The sequence below is a fragment of the Hemitrygon akajei genome, chromosome 21 (genome assembly GCF_048418815.1).
Source record: "Hemitrygon akajei chromosome 21, sHemAka1.3, whole genome shotgun sequence".
NCBI lineage: Eukaryota > Metazoa > Chordata > Chondrichthyes > Myliobatiformes > Dasyatidae > Hemitrygon > Hemitrygon akajei.
The window spans coordinates 29161531-29180827 of record NC_133144.1 but is presented as its reverse complement, the minus strand read 5'-3'; the positions used below and the strand labels follow the sequence as shown (position 1 = coordinate 29180827).

Below are 19297 nucleotides of genomic sequence, written 5' to 3'. Positions count from 1 at the left end.
TAACTCAAATAGACCAAATGGGATTATAATAGTAGTTTTGGGAACATCCACAGGTACCTGATGGTAGCCCCTGACTAAGTCCACTTTAGTAAAAAATATCTTTGGCTAAACATGCCAACAAGTCCTGAATATGTAGGACCAGGTAACAATCGGGGAGGCGGTACTCGCCACATGGCCAGCAACCACCTTAGGGACCACGAGGTGGGGTGAAGCTCAAAGGCTATTCGACCTGCCTATAATGTCAAACATTTTAATGTTAACAGAGTCAGTCTTCATGGTGGCCAGTTTTGCTGAGCCTAGTCTATGTACACAGGCACGGCCTGTGAGCGGGTTGTGGAAATGTGGAGCTCGACCCTATGCTTTTGACTGTAGTTGAAAATATGGACGTGGTGAGGTTTAGGAATTCATCCAGCAGGTGAGTGAATTCACATGTGGTGGTGCATGTGCTAGACAGAGTCGTTGTGGGGAATTCAGTGGCAGAGCAGGGTACTGACCCAAAGTTCTTTGCATCCACAAGCTGAAAGTGCTTAAGGTCTGTTACCAGACTTTTGGTGCACAGGAGATCTCCGCCAAGCAGAGAGGTCTAGCAACTTTAGCCAAGACGATGTACCATGTGTAGTGTTGTCCACTGGAGTAAAACATCACATGTCATGACCCAAAGTTCGGATCCAGCTGCCATTGGCTGCCTCCAGTGAGGGTCCATCACTCTCTGCCTTAAAACCAATGGGCGATACTGGCTGCACACTCACTTGAGCACCCATGCTACACAGGAAGTGTCACCCTGAAATGGTGTCCGTAATAGACAATAGACAATAGGTGCAGGAGTAGGCCATTCGGCCCTTCTAGCCAGCATCACCATTCACTGTGATCATGGCTGATCATACACAATCAGTACCCCGTTCCTGCCCTCTCCCCATATCCCTTGACCCTGCTATCTATAAGAGCTCGCTCTAACTCTCTCTTGAATGCATCCAGAGACTTGGCCTCCACTGCCTTCTGGGGCATCCACATGTCCACCACTCTCTGGGTGAAAAAGTTTTTCCACATCGCAGTTCTAAATGGCCTACCCCTTATTCTTAAACTGTGGCCTCTAGTTCTGGACTCACCCATCAGCGGGAACATGCTTCCTGCCTCCAGCGTGTCCAATCCCTTAATAATCTTATATGTTTCAATCAGATCCCCTCTCATCCATCTAAATTCCAGTGTATACAAGCCCAGTCGCTCCAATCTTTCAACATATGACAGTCCCGCCATTCCAGGAATTAACCTTGTGAACCTACGCTGCACTCCCTCAATAGCAAGAATGTCCTTCCTCAAATTTGGAGACCAAAACTGCACACAATACTCCAGGTGGGGTGTCACCAGGGCCCTGTACAGCTGCAGAAAGACCTCTTTACTCCTATACTCAATTCCTCTTGTTATAAAGGCCAGCATGCCATTAGCTTTCTTTGCAGTAGATGACTCTGGCAGCTGGAACCCACAGTGTTCGCAGACCTCCGATATCCCGGGGTACTTGCCCTGTTGAAACTGCATGGCAGTCAGCATGTCTTCGTGTTCATGTCAAAGAGTACGTGGTGAAAATATAGATCCGATGTTGTCTAGTTCTGAGCTGCAGGCATGAGTCTACTGGAGGCCCTGCCGACTAAGACAGGGAAAGGAAGAGGAACAATGCACCTCTGCCTGGCTGAGTATAGACTATTGACCATTTTAGCAAACTCCCTGTAGTCCTTCACGGGTGCATTAGCGAAGGCTACGTGAATTTGATCAGGCTTTAGTTGTATAAAGAGTTCCTTAAAAGTAAAATGATGGTGATTGCCCGGGAGAGATACCATGTAGTCCATTAGTTCTGAAGACCTAGCATCACCCATTTCATAATGTTCATTGACTACAAACCCCTCATGCATGAGATGGCCAAAGAGTCAGATCAAACTTGGACTGCACGTCAGCAACACCAACTGGCCTTATTTCAGAATTCACGACTGACATACAGCACATTGAAGGAAAAATAATGCTGTGGCTGATTGCCTCTCACGCCGAACACCTTTGGGATGTCGGTGCCAGCATGGCCGTCGGCCAAGCTACCAACCCAGAGGTCCAGGCTTACAGAACAGCACGGGCCTGCAGTTGGCCAACATCTAGTTTGGGGATGCAGGAGTTTCTCTCCTGTGTGATATCTCATCTTGTTGTCTTCACCCACAGTGCCTGCAAACAGTTAGTGTTCATAGGTTCATGGAACATTCAGAAATCTGATGAAAGAGGGGAAGAAAAGAAAGTCAAGCATCTTGATTCAATCATTAGTGGCTGAGGTATGAGACAATGCCAGTCTGCACTTGTCTTCAAAAAGACACTTTACTTTCTTGCATCTCCTACTTGTCATCAAAGTTCTCTTTAAAATCTTTCTCTTTAGCTATACTTCCAGTTATTTACCATGTCTGTCATTTACAATTTATGAATCATTTTTCTCCTACTCTTCCCCTGCTGAGAGGCATCGCAGGATGTTTCAGTAGGTTAAATGTACCATTTCATCCTTTAGTTACATTCATTATAACCAGTGACAGGCAGGGTAATTACATTTACTGACACACTAGGAATCTGGAGGATATAGCAAGAGACATTGTAGAGTTAACAAACTAGTAAATAGGAATCCCACTGATCTCCTTCCTGGTACCTTTCCCTGCTATACCACCCTTTACATCTCTGCCCTTGCCATCATTAAAGGTTCCATGTGTGACTAAACTTTGCCTGCGCATCAGTCAGGGTCATCTATTGTATCAATCTGTTGCTCCTGGTGCAGCCTCTTCTACATTGTTGAGACCCAACATAGATTCAGGGCTCATTCATTCAGCACCTTTGCTCTGTTTGCCGCAAAAGGCATAACGTCCCTGTTGCCACACGTTTCAACTCAGCTTCCAATGTCCATTCTAACATGTCTGCTCATGGCCTCCTCTACTGCCATGATGAGGCCATACTCAGGCTTGAGGAGCAACACCTCATATTCCATTTGGGTAGCCTCCAACCTAATGGCACAAACTGATTTCCTTAATTTCTATAATATCTTGCCACCTCCCCCCCCCCCATCTTTTTCCATTCCCCATTCTGGTTTCTTTCTCACTCTTTCTCTTCTCCTCACTTGTATAACACTTCTCTCTGGTGTCCCTCCTCCTTCCCTTTTCCCCATTGTTTTTGTCCTCACCTATTAGATTTATTCTTCTTCAGCCCCTTACTTCTTCCACCTATCACCTCTCAGCATCTTTCTTCATTCTCCTCCCTCACCTTCTCCCTCCACCTTCTTATTCAGACTTTTGCTCCCTTCCTTTCCAGTCTTGATGCAGGGTCTCAGCCAAAAATGTAAGCTGTTTACTCCTTTCCATTGATGCTGCCTGAGCTGCTGATTTCCTTCAGCATTTTGTGTGCTTTGCACAGGATTTCCAGCATCGTCAGAATCTCCTCTGCTTATTTTTTAGATGTATTTGTCCACAGGATGTTAAGATTGCTAACACTGCCATCATCTATCTCTTATTGCTGTGGAACTGAGGAAACAATTAAGGGTCAATAGCTTGGTGTGTCTAGAGTCATATATATGCCAAACTGGGTAAGAATGGGGAATTAGACATACTAGAGATTCTGCAGATGCTGGTAATCTTGAGCAACATGTACCAGGCAGCATTTTAAAAGGGAAATAAATATCTTGACAATTTAGGCCAGCAACCCCTTCTTATTTTGGCTTCTGCCCCCTTCTTTTACAGTCCTGATGAATGGCCTCAGCTTGAAACATCAGACGTTTCTTATCTTCCATGCTGCCTTCCCTTGTGAGGTTTCGCCAAAACTTTATGTGTGTTGCCTAGTGTCGCGAACTTCCCTGAAGGGCTTGCCTATTCAGGATTGAAAGGATAAATCTTTGGAACTCTCCAGCAAAGTGACTCTGGAGCCTTGCTTTTTGTATATATTAAAGATGAGGATGGGTTTTTGCACTAATGTCCTGTTCTGTGCAACTTTTTTTTCCATTGTTTTGTGTTATTTGTTTATTACTTATGCTCTGGGCATTGTTTTCTGGATCTACACCTCTGTGACGCAGTTTCCCATTGAACCTGTACATCACCATACCTGAGGATGAGGCAATAAGTTTCACTTGATAACTTAAAGGACATCAGCATGCAGTTGAATCTATTAGTTTCCAGGTTACCATTACTGGGGCTAATTTTAATTCCAGTGACTCAAAAAAATGCAGATGCTGGAAATCTGAAACAAGCGCAGAAAATACTGTAAATGTTGAAACAAGACTGCCCATGAGGAGTCCCAGACAAAGTGTCAACTATTTCCCCTTCCACTGATGCTGCCGGCATGCTTTCAGTTTCAGGTATTTTATATTTTAGTTCTAGTTTTGGATTTATCCAATTAACTGAATTTTGATTCCCCAAATATCAGGGTGGGGATTAAACTTATGCCGTAGGAGAAATGGTCCAGAGTTCTTGCTGTTAATTCAGAAAATTCACCACTGCATTCTATAAGAAGGTAAAGTACAGAGTCAGGAGAGATTCTGCAAATGGCAGCAGTCTAGAACAAAACATGTAAAATGCTGGCAAAATTCAACAGTTCAGAAAGGAGCTCTGGACATCTCTTCATCAGGAGATCTCAGCAGAAAAGTCAACTGTACATTTCTCTCCACAGAGGCCAATTGCCCTGCTGAGTTCTCCCAGCAGTTTGTCTGTGTGGTTGAAGGTAAAGAATGGATAATTTGGCTGCTTGCCTCCACCACACCATATAATAAAACTACATCTTGTTGCAAGGACATGGCGGTGGAACGAGCCCAAGTGCTGAACACAGGCACAGAGGCCTAGTTGGGAGGCGTTACGGTTGTAGCAAGCGCGGAATTGGTGCCTAGGGAGTCTTTACCTGGAGTCTTGGTCTTAGTAGAGAATTCAGGAACAATGCTAGACTTAGAACTGATAGTCCTAAGAACCATGGGACAAGGTTACTCACACATGAGTCAACCAAACAAACTGGCAGCTCATTGTTGTGGTCACGGGGTTCTTATACTGCATTTGCTGATGGAAAGCAGGTGTTTGTAGTTAGTGGAACCTGAGAATGATTGGAACTAAATGAGGGGATTGAGGCCCAATTCCTGAGGAAAATAACCAGGTGGGCAATTGCCAGGAGGGACTGTGACACATCTAACTTATTCTCTTACTTGTCTGTATTAACTTCATGCTCTTTGATTTGATTAGCACCTATCCTTCACCTTTAATATATTTACAGAAATCAAGCCTCCAGAGTCCCTTTGGTGGATAATTCCAATCATTTATCCCTTCTCATCTTGATCCTAAATGGGAAAACCTTATTTTAAGAATGTGACCCCTTGCTCTAGACTTTCCAGCCAGAAGAAGCATCATTCCTCCACACACCTACCAGTCCTTTGTTTTTATTTATTATTATTATTATGTTCCTGTATGGTTTTCAAGTTCAAGTTTATCATCGTGGATATTCCAGGGTATAAACAGCTTGAAAATTTGTTTTTTGCAGTAGCAACACTGTACATTACAAGCATAACAAATATCAATTACATAAACCTTGATTAACATAAACTACACAAAAAAAATTAAACACAACAGAGTACAGGGCCAGAAGAGTCTCTATCCATACCAGATCTATGATGTTATGATCTTGCAAATTGTAAGGAGAGAACAACCAAAGAAGAATCAAAATGTTCTGTTCAGACAGAGTATCTGATCTAAAGCTCTGTGTTTTTTCTCTCTCTCTACAGATACTGTCTAACCCACTGAGTGCTTCCAGCATCTCCTGTTCTTAGTTCTTCAGGAAACAGTATTTTGATTTTCATTCTGTTTTAGTGAATTTGAGTATAGAGTAAGTGTAGGCCAGGCAAATAACTGGCTACAATGCTATCCAATATAGTATTTTGTGCCAAATTAGATTTATAATTTTGCCAATATTTGCAGATGATGTTGTTGAGTGAAAAAGAGAGATTAAATGTCAGAAATCTAGACCATCTTAGAAAAGGAGGAAACACACTCGCGCACGCACACACACACACACACACACACACACAATGCTGGAGGAACGCAACAGATCGGGTAGCAGCTACAGAAAGTAACAAATAGTCAATGCTTTGGGCTGAGATATTCAACTGGACTCATCAGGAATGTTTATCCTCTAGATGCTGCCTGACCTGCTGTGTTCCTCCAGCATTTTGTACGTGTTACTCTGATTTCCAGCATCTGCAGAATACCTTGTGTTTAAAAAGAAAGGTCACTTGTTGTGGAATAATCAGGTAAGAGAAGATTATTTGTCAAATACAAATACAGTGCTGGTAATTCTCAGCACTCCAACAGTGGTATGAGGCTAAGAAAAAAGCAATAGAGATTCCTACCTTCACAAAGTGCTATACAATTCAAGTTTCTACTCTGCAAGAATCTGGACTGAATGGGTCTCGTCTGTAGAGGGAACAAATAGATTATTAGTCAGATGAAAGAGCAGAAAATTGCTGATTTACATGCCCAAGGAGACTAAGAAATGAAAATGTTCTTTTCATGTTTCAATACATATTTTTATGTGAAGGAGGAAGGATAAATAGATTTATGATTAAAAAAAAGTAATACTGAAAAGGTACCCAGCATCTTGGCTGTATGAAATTATTTGCATACGTCCATGCATGTGCATGCACACAATGATATGCACACATTCATCTCAAGGACAACTTTCTACTCTGCTGTTATAAGATCATTAAATGGTTCCCTAGTATGATAAGATAGACTCTTGTCTCACAAACTATCTTGTTATGATCCTGCACCTTATTGTTCACCTGCACTGCTCTTTCTCAGTAACTGTTACACTTTATTATACATCGTTATTATTTTACCTTGTTCAACCTCAATGACTGTGTGATGATCTAATCTGTGTGAACAGCATACAAGACAACCTTTTCGCTGTATCTTGGTACATGTGACAATAATAAACCAATTCCAATTCAAATTTCATCCCATACACAGTATACATGCACACACCCTTTACATATGCACACACACAATTCCCATATGCATTTAAACTAAAAAGAGTGTTAGAAAGATTCACAAGGGAGTTTCCAGAACTGGAGGGTGCAAGTTAAAAGTAATAATTGAATAGGTTGGGATTGTTTTCCATGGAAGTGTAGAGGAAGAAGGTGACCACATAGAGGTTTATAAGATTATGAGGGACACAAGGAGAACAGACAGTCACAATGTTTATTTTTCAGCATAAAGACGCTAAAATTAGAGGCCGCAGGTTTGCAGTGAGAGGGAAAAGGTTTAGGGAGAATCAGACAGGTAAGATTTTCCTCACAGGGTGGTAGGAATGAGCTTCCAGAGGATGTGTTGGAGGTGGATACAATTATTAGTTAAAAATAAAGCCATTTGAACAGGTACAAGGTTTAGAGGGATTTGGACCAAATGCAGGCAAATGGGATTGACTTGGACGAGTTGGACATAAAGTTCTGTTTCATTCTGTATAACCATAACCATGTATAACCACCACAATATGTAACTGCACCTAGAGCTGTGTGTCTCACTCTGCCATTGTTACATAGCTAACAGATGAAGCCCAGTTCAATAGGGAATGGAGAGGGGCATGCTGGGAGTAGTACCACATACATTTATGAATGAAGTCTCAGTTCAACGAAGGTGCAAAACTGGATTACTACAGCCAGAAGCACTGAGACGATGATCAAGTTGAGTAGATCTTGTAGATTGTAACAGAAGCAAGGCTTCAGGCAATTTGAATGACTCAATGTAATATGAAGAAACAGCTGTAAGCATTGGATACACCAAAGGCTTTGTGATAAGACCACATCCCTGCTGTAGGACTAAGGACTTGCCTTCCATAACTAGCTGTACCTCCACCAGTACAGTTCCAATGCTGGCATCTGACAATGTGGGAGGTTGCTCAAGTATCACATAAAAAAGAACAAATCCAATCTGTTTAATATCACTCAGTGAATCTGCTCTCCATCAACAACGAGGAGGTGCATTTGACAGTGCTACCAAGTGATAATCAGTCTGTATGTCGTTTTACCAAAACCATAGGGGAGTGTAGTGGTTAGAACAATGCTTTACATTGCTAGCTGTAAGGCTGGGGTTCAATCCCCGTTGCCATCTGTAAGGAGCTTGTACATTCTCTCTGTGACTGCATGGGTTTTCTCCAGGCATTGGGGTTTCTTCCCACACTTCAAAAGGCTCACAGTTAGGGTTAGTGAGTCGTGGGCATGCTATGTTAGTGCAACATTTGTGAACTGCCCAGCACAATCCTCACCGATTTGATTTGAGACAAATGATGCATTTCACTGCATCTTTTGAATGTACGTGACCAAAAAAAAACTAGTTTATCTTTATCTTTATCAAATAAGTACCAAAAATCTGAAATGCAGACATGGGAGTGAGTGTCCTTAACATCAAGACAGAACTTGACCAAGTGTGACATCAAGTAATCCTGGTTAAAGGGCATCAAAACACAACAAACATTGGAGTTATTTTTCATACAAAGGAAGATGACAACGTCTGAAACCCAAACATTTTTAGATGTATTATCAGTAACTGTCCTTGTATAGGATTGGTAGTGATATTCACTAATAACTTCATTATGTCTAGTTCCTCAGCAAATGAAGCAGCCAATGCCGGCACACAACAAGTTTCAGGCAACATTCAGACATCGTTTGACATCAATAATACTACACAATGACTATCTGCAACATTATAGTGTCCAGCCATCAACATTCAAAGGCGTTGCTCTTGCTATTTTCCCCAATAACAGCATACTCAAAATCACAGAGGCACAAGAGAATGCAGATGCTGATCCTGGCAGAATTAACATTGAATTCTCCAATTTCCAGTAACTGTCCCCTCTCTGTCCCTTTTCTCTTTCCTTCTGATCTACCTTGCTGCATCATCCTTTTCCCTCCCCTACACCATCCATGTGACTGTCATCCTCACACTCCCCAGTGCTCCTATCCGTCCTCCTTATTTCCATTTCTTTATTCCATTTGATCCTCTTAGAATTATCTACTCCAGCCCATTTTCGTAATTTATTTTTTTATTGAAGTTCATCAAACAAACATTTCCATAAGATGTATTTCAGACATTGTACATATATATCATATAATCATATATATCACAAATCTCCACAAAGTATTTATCTGGAGTATACGCTGACACTTCCACCTCTTCATCTCCCACCTTCTGTTGCTATTCAGATAAGTTTATTGTTATGTTTATAAGTACATAAGACCATAGGACAAAAGAGCAGAATGAGGCCACTTGGCCCATCAAGTCTGTTCCGTCATTTAATCATGATTGATTTATTATCCCTCTCAACACCATTCTCCTACCTCTTCCCATAACCTTTGATTACTTTACTAATCAAGAACCTATCAACCTATGCTTTAAAGATACCCAATAACATGGCATCAACAGCTGTCTATGGCAATGAATTCCTCAAATTTGCCACCCACTGACTAAAGAAAATCCTTCTCATTTCTGTTCTAAAGGGACTTCCATCTACTCTGAGGCTGTGGCCTCCAGTCCTTGACTCCCATAGTTGGAAACATCCTCTCCGTGTTTACTCAATCAAGGCCTTTGAATATTTGGTAGGTTTCAAGTAGATCCCCCCTCATTCTTTTAAACTCCATAAGCAGAGGTCCAGAGACATTAAATGTTCCCCACCCCAATGTATGCACGGGTGCAATGAAAAAGATACTTGTAGCAGCATCACAGGCATAAAACAGCATCTAAATAAACATATCCCCCTCCTATCCTCCACCGCTGGTCTTTCACACTCCCCTCACCTGGATCCACCAATCACCTGCCAGCTCTTGCTTCATTCTTTCCTCCACCTCTTTATATTGGCTATCTCTCCTCTTTCTTTCATTCGAGATGAAGGGTCTCAACCCAGAACATTGTCTGCCCATTTCCCTCCATAGATGCTGCCTGACCCGCCGAGATCCTCCAGCATTTTGTGCATGTTGCTGGATATTCAGAACAATTATCAACAAAGCATGAGCTAACCATTTACACAGAGTGGTAAATGGACTAAAGAATGCCTACAATTCAAGGCAGTGCTTCAGCAGGAAGGAACAGATATCCTGAAAGACTCACTTAACACCCAAAGCATTCCAACCATCTACAAGTTATGTCAAGAATTTGTCAGAGCAGCTCATTTGATTGGTTTACATCAACTACCCTGAAAATTTTTCCCCTCTATTACCAGGGAAGTTGGCACCATCTATAGTTAGTTACCTCTTAAACCTTCCACCTCTACGACCAACATTCTTCTTCAGCCCTTTACTTTTACCACCTATCGCCTCCCAGCCTCTCACTACATCCACCTTACCCCACCCACCCACCTTCATCTTCACCTTTTAACCCAGCTTGCACTCCTTCCCCATCCCCCACTGTCTTATTCTGGATTCTCCTCCCTTCCTTTCCAGTCCTGAAGAGAGGCCTCAGCCTGAAATGTTGACTCCTTATCCCTCTCCATTGATGCTGCCTGACTTGCTGAGTTCCTCCAGCATTTTGTGTGTGTTACTCTGGATTTCCAGCATCTGCAGAATTTGTGTTTACCTCTACCACCGAGAAGCACAAGGGCCACATGGACATGGAAACACCTCCATTTGCTGATTTTCCTCAAAGCCACACACAATCCTGTCAGGAGAATATATTAATGATCTCTCAACATTCCTTGATCTAAGTCTTGGCTCCCTCCCCTAACTCTTTGTAAATGCCCCTTCACCAATCAGACAGCAGTAGATCAAAAAAGTCTCACCACTGCCTTCTTAGGGCCATCTAAAATGGATAATAAGTTTCTTGTTTTTCTATTACAGAAAACAGTTAAGAATTAACCATGTTAACCAGATTCACACTTGTTCAGCTTTATAAATGCCTGTCAGTCTTTTGTCATCATTAGGGATGACAATTTTTCATTCCATGTTCATTTAATTAACTCACTGAGTTAAAATTCCTCAGCTCCCAAGGTGAGATTTGAATGCTTCATTTCCAGGTTGGTAGCCTAGACTTCTGACTTGGTTCAGTATTTTAATTACTATTCCAGTCAGTACCAAAAATTAATCACCAAGGTGGCAGTCAGTTCTCTCAGAGACTTTATTTTCTTAGTAGGTTAAGGAGGTTCACTGAATACTCTAACAAACTTCTGCAGATGTATTGTTGAAAGTATTCTGTCTCGTTGCATGATAGTCTGTGATTGCAATTCAAATACGCAGGAATGTAAGAAGTTGCAGAGACTAGTGTACTCAACTCATTACATTACAGGCACAACCCTCCCCACCACCGGTGGCATCTACAGAAAGTGCTGCCTCAAGAAGGAAATGTCCATCATCAAAGTCACCCACCATCCAAGCTGTACCATGTTCTTGATGCTACCAATGAGCAGGAGGTACAGAGCCCGAAGTCCCACACCATCAGGGTCCCTTCAGCTACTTAGTTCCTAACCAGTAGAACTAATCACTACAGTCTTATAACCACTTTGAGTACTTTGAGCCAATGAACTTCTTGTTTCTATTATGTTGTTTCCTGTAAAAATGTCTACAATTTGTGTTTAATTTATATTTTTCTTGTGAATGCTGCTTATACAATGCTACGTGCCTGATATTCATTGCACTTGTGCAAAGGACACAAAGCTCGACTCAGTTTGACTTGACTAGGAAGGAAGTGTGCTACTAATACCTGGGGGATCGTGTTCATCCGGTTGTAGCGCAGAACCAGTTCATCCTTGGATGGCATGCGGTGCTGCCCTTTGCCCATTCCTACAAAGCAAACATTCAGTTATATTACCAGGATGCTCATCTACTGACTGCCCATGGATTCAAACAGGTTCTATTTTTACAGATGTCCATACATCAATTTTGTTAATAAGTCAGAAAATACACAAAAATCACTCGAGACAGTAACCAAGACTCCACAGTGTTATAATGAATGGCATAAAAACACATAAAGTTGATAATAAAGAAGCATTACTAAAACTGGGGACAGAGGGGAAACTACTGTAATTCTACTACGCATGGGAACAGATGACTGAATGAATGTCAGACTTTAAAATGTAATAATAATATGAGAGCTCAGTTTTATGTAGGTATGTCCATAAATTGGGCATTTGTATCCCAGAGATGGCCTGTATCTCCTTCATAATTAAAAAAAGACACCAGGAATTCCACAGGATGTAGGCTGACTGAGGGGCTGCTTTCAGATTGGCACTATTTGCATACAGATGTTTGATGAACAAAACTAAATTCCAACCAAAATCCTTATACACCCTAAAAAACATGTAGACTACTCAGGTGAAATTCTGTTCAAGTAGGAACCCTTGTGTTATTTTACATCAATGAACTCTTGTGTCTGTTTTGTCATGTCATTTATGTGTAACTAATACATTTCCAGAACTCACATGGGTTAAAAGTTCTGCCTTGAACAATTGTGCATCTTAATGTTATCTCCCTTTGTCTACATCTCAGCTCTGTTTTAGTGTCTGATCCGTACCACTCGATAACAATAAATAAAAAGGTCTGGATAAGTTAATATATTTAGCTGTAACAGCAACTTCTTTCATTCTGACGAATTTACAAAATCACAATAGCGACTGTTTGTTGGTTTTACAAGTTAAGTTTCATATTAAATGTATCAATACTTTCTGTGATGTAATGATGTCTCATTGAGTGCAATATTGATCAGGAAAATTCAATCTCAGTCACTGAGTTTGTTCATCTCAATCAAGGTAGCAGTGGTGGCATTAAATTTGGTCTTGGCATTTATGAGATTGGATAAGGTAAAGCTAAATCAAACATGCAAACTTCCCAAACAACTTGACTTCTCAATTTTATCCAGTAATTGTAAATGAAATCTAGGTTAAAATGTATTGTGAAGATGGAATCACAATCCTCTCCCAAACCCCTACCCAGATGCACCCTCACGAGTGAGAAGACACAAGCGACAGTATATGAGAAAAAGAAGGTTTTTTTAAATGCAGAGAATAATAACTTGGAATTAAGGTAGCACAGTCAGGAGCTGGTGGCATATTGTTCTGTAAATACGCTTTGAAGTGGGTGAAGCAATGCATACATAAAGGTCACTTACCTGAGTAACCGAAAGAGATGCTGGAGATTGGGCTGAGATAGATTCCTTTGCCATAGGCTGCACCGTGCAGCTTGTAAGAGACAGCAGTGTGATCGTTATGACTATAGATGAGCAAATACTTGAACTGTAACCAAAGGCTTCAATATATCACAATATTTACATGGAGAGCAAACTGCATTATCTATAAAGGTTGCATTGGGTGTTCTGTGAAGCTAAAAACCCTACTTGGAGTTTGGAGAAATAACAATTTTCGGAGAATGTGAAAGATGGCACCTGCTGCTGTGGCCAAAGAATTTTACCGAGGTTTTCTGTGTTGTGGTTATGGATGTAGATATGGTTTTGGACTATGGACTATGGACTGTGGATTTGCATTTCAGTCTTATAGTTTTTAAAATTCTGTTTTTTTTCGCCCGTTCTTGTTTTTTTTTTGAGTGGGGGAGGGAGATTTGGAGGTCGATGTTGTGTTTTGTGCAGTGGAAGTGAGATCTGGGGGTGGAAGTTCTTGTTGCATTTTATTTGTTAGTTTCTGTGTGTGGGGAGAGGAGAGATTTGGAGGCCGATGTTCTTTTTGTGTTTTGTGCAATGGAGGGGTTGGGTTTGGGGGGGTGTTGATGTTCTTGTTGCATTTTTGTCCGTTTTTTTGTGCAGGGATCGTTCAGGGGCTTGTGCAGGGATTGGTATCATTCAGGGGCTGATGCTCTTGTTGCATTTCATCTGGGAGTGGGGGATTTGGAGGTTGATGATGCTGCTGTTCTCTTTTTTTTCCTGGTTTCATGACTATCTGGAGAAGAAGAATCTCTGAGTTTTATACTTTGTTAATAAATGAATCTTTGAATTCTTTAGTGAACGACTGAGCAGTGGTGGGAAATTGTTTCTGTTAAGTGAACCTGGGGTGCAGGTGAGATGGGGAAATATTTTTGGACAGAGTGCAGACTTATGAGGATAGTGCATGGATTAAAAGGCACTTATTATAAGGAGTCGTTGGACAAATCAGTATTGTTTTCTCTGGACGGGTGGTGGCTGTGGGGAGATATGACAGAAGTTTATAAGCTGATGAGGGGCATGGAAAGAGTAGATAGCTAGTATCATTCTCCCAGGATCAAAATATGTAATACTTCGCATTTGAGGTGAGAGGGCTAAGTTCAAAGGAGATGTGCGAAGCAAACATTTTTATACAGAGATTGAAGGGTGCATGGAATGCAAAGTCAGTGATGACAGAGGAGATAAATACAATAGAAACAATTAAAGTAGATAAGCAGATGAATGTGCAAAGAATAGAGGGATAACGATTAAAAACACAAAATGCTGGCAGAACTCAGCAGGCCAGACAGCATCTATGGGAGGAGGTAGTGATGACGTTTCGGGCCAAAACCCTTCATCAAGAGGGTCAACCCTTGATGAAGGGTTTTGGCCCGAAACGTCGTCACTACCTCCTCCCATAGATGCTGTCTGGCCTGCTGAGTTCTGCCAGCATTTTGTGTTTTGTATTTATTTCCAGCATCTGCAGATTCACTCATGTTGTAGAGGGATAATGATCTTGTGAAGGGAGAAGGGATTAGTTTAGTTAGATGTTTAACTACTAGTTTAATTAGTTTGGTACAACATTGTGGCCAAGTGGCCTGTTGCCGTGCCTTACTCTTTGACCTATGTTCTAATTGAAGCTGGGCACATATCAAGATGAGGATTTGTGTGATCTTAAATGCACACATATTGATTAATTGGTACTGATCACTTGTTGAGTGTCGTGCATTCAATACTTCAGTAATGTTTGAGTCATATGGTATACATGTATATAGGTAGATTAAGCATTCTTGTTCATTTAAATAATTCACTACAGTTTATATGTATAAATATGTGAATTGCAAACATCATCACGCTACTATGCCTTGCTGAAATTAGACCTGCATTTCAGACTCCTGTGTCTTCCTTTGGAGTAGCTTAATGTTTTGAAGTTCCAAAACTTAACATCTAGTATCAACACATTCTCCCTCTGACTCTCTGAGTGCTCTGGCTCAACAAGTTCACTGGCCGCTATCAATTTGTGTTGATGTGTGGAAGAGAGATTGCTGGGTATGTGGGGAGAATAAGGTTGGATTAATGTAAATTATTGGTTGCTGCTCATAATGGAGTCAGCAGGGCAAAGACTCTTTTACCATGTAGAAACTGGGAAGGCAACTTTACGAGATACAAGGTTTGCATCAGTCACTTAATGAAAATTAAGAACTAGAGGGCAAAGATTTAACATAAGAGGGGAGAGATTTAATAGGAACTTAGACCATAAGATATAGGAGCAAAATTCTGGCCCATTGACTTTGCTCCACCATTTCATCATAGCTGATCCATTTCCCTCCCAATCCCATTCTCCTGTCTTCTCCCCATAACCATCCATGTCCTGACTTATGAAGAATCTATCAATCTCCACCTTAAATACACCCAATGACCTGGCCTCCACAGCCATCTGTAGAAACAAATTCTACAGATTTATCACCTTCTGGCTGAAGAAATTCTTCCTCATCTCCATTCTAAATGGATGTCCCTCTATTCTGAGGTTGTCCTAGAATCCCCCACTACAGGAAACATCCTCTCCACATCCACTCTGTCCAGACCTTTCAACGTACAATAGATTTCAATGAGATCCCTACTCATTCTTCTAAATTCTAGAGTACAGGCCCAGAGCTATCAAATGCTCCTCATATGATAAGCCTTTCATTCCCAGAATCATTTTCATGAACCTCCTTTGAATGTTCTCCAATGTCAGTACATCCTTTCTTAGATAAGGGGCCCAAAACTGCTCACAATACTCCAAGTGAGGCCTCCTCTGTGCCTTATAAATCCTCAGCATAGCATCCATGTTTTTATATTCTAGTCCTGTCAAAATGAATGCTAACTTTGCATTTGCCTCTCTCACAACCAACTCAGTTTGCAAGTTACCCTTAGTGAATCCTGCATGAGAACTTCCCTTTGCACTTTGGATTTTTGAATTTTCTCCCCGTTTAGAAAATAGTCCTTGCTTTTGTTCCTTCTACCAAACTGCATCACCACACTGTATTGCATCTGCCGCTTCTTTGCACAGTCTCCTAATCTGTCTAAGTCGTTCAGCAGCCTCCCTGCTTCCTCAACACGACCTAACTTGAAAGGCAACTTTTTTTTTTACGTAGAGTGGTATGCATACGGAATGAACTGCTGGAGAAAGTGGCTGAGGCAGGTACAATAACCACATTTAAAAGACACTTGGACAGGCATATGGATAGTAAAGGTTTAGAGGGATAGGGGTAGAACACAGGCAAATGGGACTATTTTAGATGGGCACCTTGTAGACATGGACGAGTTGAGCCACAGGGTCTGTTTCCATACTGTATGTTAGGAAAAGTTTACAAAAATCCTGTCTAATGGGGCTAGCTTAGATAGGCAGCTTGTTTGGCATGGACAAGTTGGGCCAAAGGGCCTTTTTCCTTGTTGTATGACTCTCTGATTCTAAATAAGAAAATAACATCCTAATTCACTTACTTGCTAACAGCTTTATACATGTCAGAGCTTTCCCACAGAACTTAAATATTTTAACACTTTGTTTCTCTAAGAATTGGGACATTGGATGAGCCATGCAGTCTGTTTACCAGCACTTCAGTTACAAAACAGGCATTAAATGTAAATCTGCTCAAAGTTTGCATACTTTCATTTTTCTCAAGATATAACTGAATCACAAAGACATAGCGGGCAATCAGATATGAACCATTAAGTCCCAGTGCTGGACTGGCTTAATGGGGAATTGCTGCACCATAATCGAGCAGTGGGGCCATTATAACACATCTCCACTAGATACAGAGATTGTATCTCAGAAGTCGCTATTCATGATGTTTTCCTGCGAACCAGGAGTCTGTCTCTCCAAGTGGTCAGCCACTCAGAACTGAGAGAGGAAGAAGTTCCTTAACCCAGGGAGTGCCAAATCATCAGAGTTCTCTACCCAGCAAACATGGAGGCTCAGTCAGAAAAACTGATTTACTTTGGGAAATTAAGGGAATCAAGGGATATAGGACTGGTGATGGAAAGTGGCCCAAAGATGGTATCAGCTATGATCTTATTAAATGCTGAAGCAGGCATGTGGGGCCAAGTGGCCTACTTATGCTTCTTTTTCTTATAGTCCTGCTCCATTTAACCTGTGCTGCTCAGAATTCTGTTGGTGTTCTTTCTTCTAAATTATCAATCATCCTAATATTTTGTTTTTGCGTTTCAAGTACATTTCAATTTTCTGTTTCTAGAAAGGTGTTCAGGAATAGGGGGTGACTGTGCAGTGCCAGTAAACTGGCTCAATTCCCGCCACTGTCTGGAAAGAGATTGTACATTGTTCCCGTGACCACATGGGTTTCCTCCCGATGCTCCGGTCTCCTCTCACAGACCAAAGATGTACCAGTTAGTAGGCTCATCGGTCATTGTAAATTGTCCTGTAACTGGGTGATTTGCTGGATGGAGCGACTCACTGGGCTGGAAGGGTATGTTCCATGTTACATCTCTAAATAAATATGTAAGTAAGTCAATCAGTCAATCAATGAATGAACAGACAAGCAAATAAATAAATAAAACAAACAAACAAATAAATGAATAGATAAATAAATATTTAAGTGTATTATTAGTTGTTCACATGAATAGGTTCAGGAGCACATTTCACCCACTGAAGTCCCTCCTGGCTATTGTAACCCCCTCCCACCACTCACTTTAGAACTAAAATGAGAAGCAATTTCTTTAGCCAGAAGGTGGTGAATCTGTAGAGTTCAATGCCACAAGCGGCATTGAGTATACTTAAAGCAGAAATTGATAGGTTTGTCATTGGTAAGGGGGTCAAGGGTTATGGGGAGAAGGCAGGAGAATGGGTTTGAGAGGGATAATAAATCAGCTATAGTGGAATGGCAGAGCAGACTCAATGGGCTGAATAGCCTAATTCTGCATCTATTTCTTATTTCCTAAAATCTGGGTATGTATCCATGACAACAAACTTTATCTTTAAACTGTGACAACTACACACCGAGAAAGGGATCTGTTATATTTTTGATATAATGCCAAAAGATTGACTCTCTGTGGTGCCATTCATAAGGGAATACCTACTTGTAGTTTAGTATATGATGCATTGACCAGGCCATTTCTCAGAATGGAATGCCAGTTCTCAATGTGCGAACCACTGATAGAGGAAAGAATTGAGACAACAATTAGCAGAAAATTGTTAGTACACAGATTTAACACCTTAAGAAATCACATCAAGCCATCTGTTTCACCAGTGGACCAATGTTGGGCCCAGTGGGAGGAATGATATACTGAACAGAGACTCCCAATCAACACACCATCCAATCCATTCACGCTGTTACCTAAGACTACATCAGGATTTACATTCAATAAGTCTACACCTGTACACATATTCAGCCAATCACATGGCTGCAACTCAATACATAAATTCATGCAAACATTGTCAAGAAATTCAGTTGTAGTTCAGACCATACATCTGAGTGGGAAAGAAATGTGATCTAAGTGACTTTGATCATGGAATGATTATTGGTATCACGCAGCGTGGTTTGAGTGTCTCAGAAACTACTGATCTTCTGGGATTTTCACATAAACCATCTTCAGAGTTTACAGAAAATGGGGCAAAACCAAAAAAAAATCTAATGAGCAGCAGTTTTTAATTGTCTTGTTAATGAGAGAGGTCAGCAAAGAATTTTCAGACTGGTTCAAGTTGACAGGAGGGTGACAATAACTTAAATAAGCAGGAGATACCTAATAAAGTGACCACTATGTGTTGTTGTACTGGGGATGTGGGCCAAGGAATGGCAGATGGTATTTAAGTTAGATAAGGGTGTGGTGTTGTATTTTTGTAAGTTCATCCAAGGCCACGCTTACACAGTAAATAGTAAGGCCCTAAAGAGTAGGACAAAGACATCTGTCTACCTGTGTCATTACTTTCAGGGACTTTTGTACAGATACTTAGGTTCCTGAAAGTGGTGACACAGGTAGAAGGTTTAGTGAAGAAGACATTTGGCATGCTTGTCTTCATTGGTCAGGCAACTGAGTCCAGAAGATGGGATGTTATATTTCAATTGTCCAAGATATTGGTGAGATCACACTTGGAGTATCTTGAGCCGGTCTGGACACCCAGCTATAGGAAGGACATCGGTCAGCTAGAAAGGGTG

The 19297-nt window shown here is 41.2% G+C and overlaps 2 protein-coding genes across 7 annotated transcripts in view; one reads left to right on the top strand and one right to left on the bottom strand.

Annotated features, from left to right (window-relative positions):
• LOC140714179 (protein mono-ADP-ribosyltransferase PARP6) overlaps positions 1-19297 on the bottom strand; it is a 157881-nt gene that overhangs the window by 15555 nt on the left and 123029 nt on the right. For 2 of the 6 annotated variants that reach the window (XM_073025057.1, XM_073025059.1), the window contains exons 19-22: positions 18222-18294; positions 13125-13248; positions 11718-11800; positions 6386-6449 (exon numbers count right to left, since the gene is read on the bottom strand). In XM_073025057.1, coding sequence (XP_072881158.1) covers positions 6386-6449; positions 11718-11800; positions 13125-13248; positions 18222-18294 — 344 coding nt within the window. Of the gene's footprint in view, positions 1-6385; positions 6450-11717; positions 11801-13124; positions 13249-18221; positions 18295-19297 lie in introns of those variants that run through there. The other 4 variants (XM_073025058.1, XM_073025060.1, XM_073025061.1 and 1 more) reach the window with 4 other exon arrangements.
• celf6 (CUGBP Elav-like family member 6) overlaps positions 1-19297 on the top strand; it is a 928129-nt gene that overhangs the window by 886507 nt on the left and 22325 nt on the right. The window lies entirely within an intron of this gene.